Here is a 4,801-nt window from a genome sequence, read left to right on the forward strand (position 1 = left end):
TAGGCGGTTCCACGTCCCCTGTGGGCTCCAGACGGGTTCCGGCTGGTGGCCATCGGTCGAGGCGTTCATCTTACGCAGTGAAGCATCAATGTTTGAACACTGAGTCATGCTGTCGATGATGATGATGATGCGTTCGTTGTGTTTGTTGAGTCCAGCTCGATTTGGTGTGCCACACATCACTCCTCTCTCTTGTCTCTTTAATTAGAGAGCTCATTTCCAACAGTTACACCCGGCTGCTTGTTCTGACTCAAAAGTTGATGCGAACGCACCCGAAGTACACGTCGAAGCTCCCAGTCTGTTTCAAGGTAGCCTAAAGGGGTACCAGCTACGAGGTCTGACCTGGCTTTTGGGACTTTTTGATCAAGGCATCAATGGGATTCTTGCCGACGAAATGGGCCTTGGCAAAACAATACAAGCAATTGCGTTTCTCGGGCATTTGGCTGAGGTAAGACTTGATGTTTTCGTTTAATCATTTGACCCTCTTATCACAGTTTGTTCGATTAACACCCTCTCAATGCCTATCTGCCATGCCATCCGAAGGAAACACGAGAGTTAAGCTACTACCAGGTTGCCCGAGCCTAGACAAGAGCAGTCCAAATACAGGGGTTGGGTTCGAACCACGAATATCACGGTCAGTAAGTTCGCGTCTCAATCACTGAGAGCTGTCTCCGGCTCGAGGATGAACTTCCAGTAAAGGAAACATTTGGACTGATGGGTATAGTACTTCGGTCATTGATCCACTCTAACACCTCTCACCTTCAACTCGGACTGCAGGACTTCAACGGAAAGGTGGGTTGTGAATCTGGAGTTCCCTTTAGCCCCCGAGTGTATATATCTACTCAAGCGTTCTCAGGCTCCTGGTCGTTGGGACCTTGCTCATGTCATGCTCAAGGATAGTGTTGAATTCCTCAACCAGTGTCTGTATGGCTTCTGCGAGAAATAGACCGGTCCAGACTATTGCGTGAGTCGATAATTGTGCCCGTTTTGAAAAAAGTTCACTCGCAGTGAATATAGTGACCACAAGGGCATCAGTTCGACTCCCGTTGTCACAAGGCTTCTGGCATCACTGATCCCTCGTCGTCTTATAGGGGCCCGCGAAAATTTGACCAGTGAGCTATCTTGAGATCCAATGAGAACTCTAATGAGGTATAATATTTAAAAAAACAGTACATAGTACGGGGTCAGGTTCCCCTATGAAAAATGGTGCTTGGGCTGAACAGTACTTACAAGTGACTGAGCAAGCGATAGAGTGTCATAGCTTGAATCGGCCTGAATTTCATGATCGATGATGTGATCACCGAATTTAGGGGAAGGACTCTACTCTGACCGAAAACCAAAGTTATTGTATTCGGCTTTCTATTCAGCTTTTCTGACCGAGTGTTGAAGGAGTCTCTACTTTGTGTGTATATTCGTGTTAGGCTAGCATCAGGCTTCTCACCTCCTCCAATATTATCCTCAGTGTAAACCTGGACTACCACAAGGGATCAGTTCGACTCCCGTTGTCACAAGGCTTCTGGCATCACTGATCCCTCGTCGTCTTATAGGGGCCCGCGAAAATTTGACCAGTGAGCTATCTTGAGATCCAATGAGAACTCTAATGAGGTATAATATTTAAAAAAACAGTACATAGTACGGGGTCAGGTTCCCCTATGAAAAATGGTGCTTGGGCTGAACAGTACTTACAAGTGACTGAGCAAGCGATAGAGTGTCATAGCTTGAATCGGCCTGAATTTCATGATCGATGATGTGATCACCGAATTTAGGGGAAGGACTCTACTCTGACCGAAAACCAAAGTTATTGTATTCGGCTTTCTATTCAGCTTTTCTGACCGAGTGTTGAAGGAGTCTCTACTTTGTGTGTATATTCGTGTTAGGCTAGCATCAGGCTTCTCACCTCCTCCAATATTATCCTCAGTGTAAACCAGGACTTTCTTCAATTGAAATAAGAGGGCTTCAAGGCAGTGAAGCACTGGTATTTGGACGCTGTCAGTTATGGAAACTCAGTGACAGTATTCCCTTCAGATCACGTGTTGTGGCGTGCAGAACGGTAGTGCAACTGTGTATTGGTCCCTTGGCTTCCTGCTCCGCCCACTACGGTATGTCAAAAGGCACGGTAGCTTTAGACAGCCCTTTACGGAGACAAAGGAAAATTATTACAACTGTGTTCGACAAGGTCTTGCCAGAATCTCCGTAAGGGGGCGAGAAGCGTCGAGTCAAAGATGCTCGACCCGGATTGGCTGGCATTCTGACCAATCAGGGCATACCTTTGTTTTGTCCGTGTCCTGCACGTGACAAATCCGCCCAAATGATGTGACGTTCAGTTATTAGGGACGACTGGCCTCCGGACATCACGACATTGCGGGGATTTTTCCACTTAATCTTTTCTACATTGACCGTCCGCCTTTCCATCCACATCTAATCGTTTAGGTGCTTTTTACCCTTCTTGGTCATATCAATCCATCTGTCAGTCACATGTTTTCTATCATTCCTTTGGCTCGCCCACATCCCTCTTTTCTTGATCAGTTTTCCAGGCTTCGTTATTTGAATCCTTGTGTATTGGTAGACTCAAACATAACCATAAAGGCCGACTCATTTGGGTGTAATTTTCAATAAGCAAGGGGGTATGTATGGACTCGGTTTACGGGCCTCTGTACTATTCCAAGTCAGACACATCGGTAGACTGGATGAGGGCTTTCTTCTCCAGAAAATAGAGTTGTTTCATGTCTGACGGCGAAGTATAAGTGTTGAACACTAATGTTTCACTGTCGATGATGATTATTCACATCTGAGCTGTGCCCCCTTTCAACTAGTCCCATTCTGATTTTCTTGCGAATTCCCCTCTGCTTTTAGAAATACAACATTTGGGGTCCGTTCCTTGTGGTTGCCCCAGCCTCAACTTTACACAATTGGACACAAGAGTTTGCCAAATTCCTTCCCTCTTTTCGCCTCGTTCCTTACTGGGGAAGTCCGGCCGAACGGAAAGTGCTTCGACGATTTTGGTTCTCAGCTCGACCACAGACCGCACCAACTGATTTTGACGACAGCCCCGCTCCACTCGCCGACGAGGCCGTACGTGCACTTCCGGGAACCCGAGATGCTGAGATGCATGTTGTAATTACCAGTTACCAAATCGTCTTGCAAGACGCTAAGTTCATCAATAAAACTCCTTGGGCCTACATTGTATTGGATGAGGCTCATGCCATCAAGAGTACGGCCAGGTCAGTGTTGTAATTGGAGATTTGAACACTTGAACTCACTCCCGCTGCTAGAGACGTGATAAGTGTTTTATTGTCATGAGATGGCTCAGTGGTTAGAGCGCGAATTTACCGACCGGAAGGTGCGTGGTTAGTACCCGACTCCTCCATCTCGACCGCTCCCGCCTAGGATTGAGAAACTTGGCAGTATCCCAGCCCTCATGCTTCCCTCGGGTGGCATTGCATCTAGGCTACAGCTGAACCATTTATTTTTTTAGATTGCTACCACGTCTGTTCTTGTCTGTAATACAAATCTTGATAGGACAGGTTGCGAATTTCCTCAGTGCCTCCACGCGGTCGTGCTGCTCCTAGGAGCTCCTAGAGCATTCAAAAGGAATATTTCCATCCTTCAGGAAGCGAACACGCATGAATTCGCGACAGATGGACGCAAAATTTGAGTAGTGGAGCCCCAGCTCTGTGTAATTCAGACGGCAGCTGGCAGTCTACGTGCACATGGTGGACGTACTTGGGTTATCCAGTCTTAAACTATTCATATTCGAGTGGCGTGAATGGTTTTCGCGAATGACGTAGAAATACTCTTTCTAATATTAACTGCAACTCAGGACATTCCGGCATCTTCGACTCTTGAAACCTTCGGTAAAGTCTCTGATTGATTATGAACCATTGCAGGGTCTGTTGGCGAAGCTGAGGTAAGGGCGCGTTACGTGTCATCGTTCAGCTGTAGCACTCTTTCGGTCCCTAGCTGCCATGCCACCTGAAGGAAGCACGAGGGCTGGCATGCTGCGAGGTCGCTCAAGCCTAGACAGGGGAAGTCGAGAGGCAGTGGTCGGGTTCGAACCACGGACCTTCCGATCAGTAAATTCGCGCTCTAACCACCGAACCATCTCGTATCGTGTGTCAGTTGATTATAATTCTCGATGTGGAGGCAAGGCGCTCGCTCTAACCCCGAACCATCTCGTATCGTGTGTCAGTTGATTATAATTCTCGATGTGGAGGCAAGGCGCTCTGCTGATCAACTAATGAGGGCAACCCGCGAATCTACTTTGATGTGGACTAGTCAGGGTAGGAAATGTAGTCTGCAACTGTTTAGCTACGCTGCATTTATCGCTTCCTCCTATTGCTTTATTTTTACCTTGTCGCACTTGGTCACCACTTCAGTTCTATGGGATCTTGATAAAAACCAAATCTGTTCTGTGTCTGTCTGTCTGTGTGCTTCTCACCAGAGAAGGTTACTTCTCTCTTAAGCATCAGGTTCAATTTGTCAGCGTTTGAATTAATCTAGATCAGCTTCCAAATATGTGGTTGCTTACACCAGCCGTAAATTATTGAGTTGGTCCGAATGAAACCTAGAAAGTAGATTGTTGTTGAAACAGTTGCTTAAAGCAAGTTCTGATTGAAGAGAGGCGGTCAAACAATGACTTGGCAACGAAGTATGAAAGCCATTACCAGCAAACTCAGCTGCGCTAGTCATTGCCGTCTTCCTGGATGGAGACCCCGGGACGGGGCATATCAGTGGTTAGAGACATTATCAGACATGGCCCAGTCGCGCCCTCAATGGCGCTCATGCATCCAAGCTATTGCCTTCA

At 47.1% G+C, this 4,801-nt stretch overlaps 2 protein-coding genes across 2 annotated transcripts in view; one reads left to right on the forward strand and one right to left on the reverse strand.

The window, feature by feature from the left end:
• Positions 1 to 4,801, forward strand: part of T265_10398 (hypothetical protein) — a gene marked incomplete at both ends in the record, with an annotated part of 42,201 nt that overhangs the window by 12,319 nt on the left and 25,081 nt on the right. The window contains 2 exons of the mRNA XM_009176762.1: positions 206 to 445; positions 2,851 to 3,218. Coding sequence (XP_009175026.1) covers positions 206 to 445; positions 2,851 to 3,218 — 608 coding nt within the window. The remainder of the gene's footprint in view (positions 1 to 205; positions 446 to 2,850; positions 3,219 to 4,801) is intronic.
• Positions 1 to 4,801, reverse strand: part of T265_10399 (hypothetical protein) — a gene marked incomplete at both ends in the record, with an annotated part of 13,144 nt that overhangs the window by 5,491 nt on the left and 2,852 nt on the right. The gene's annotated exons all lie outside the window — the stretch shown is intronic.

Source organism: Opisthorchis viverrini (genome assembly GCF_000715545.1).
Source record: "Opisthorchis viverrini unplaced genomic scaffold opera_v5_371, whole genome shotgun sequence".
Classification (NCBI taxonomy): domain Eukaryota; kingdom Metazoa; phylum Platyhelminthes; class Trematoda; order Opisthorchiida; family Opisthorchiidae; genus Opisthorchis; species Opisthorchis viverrini.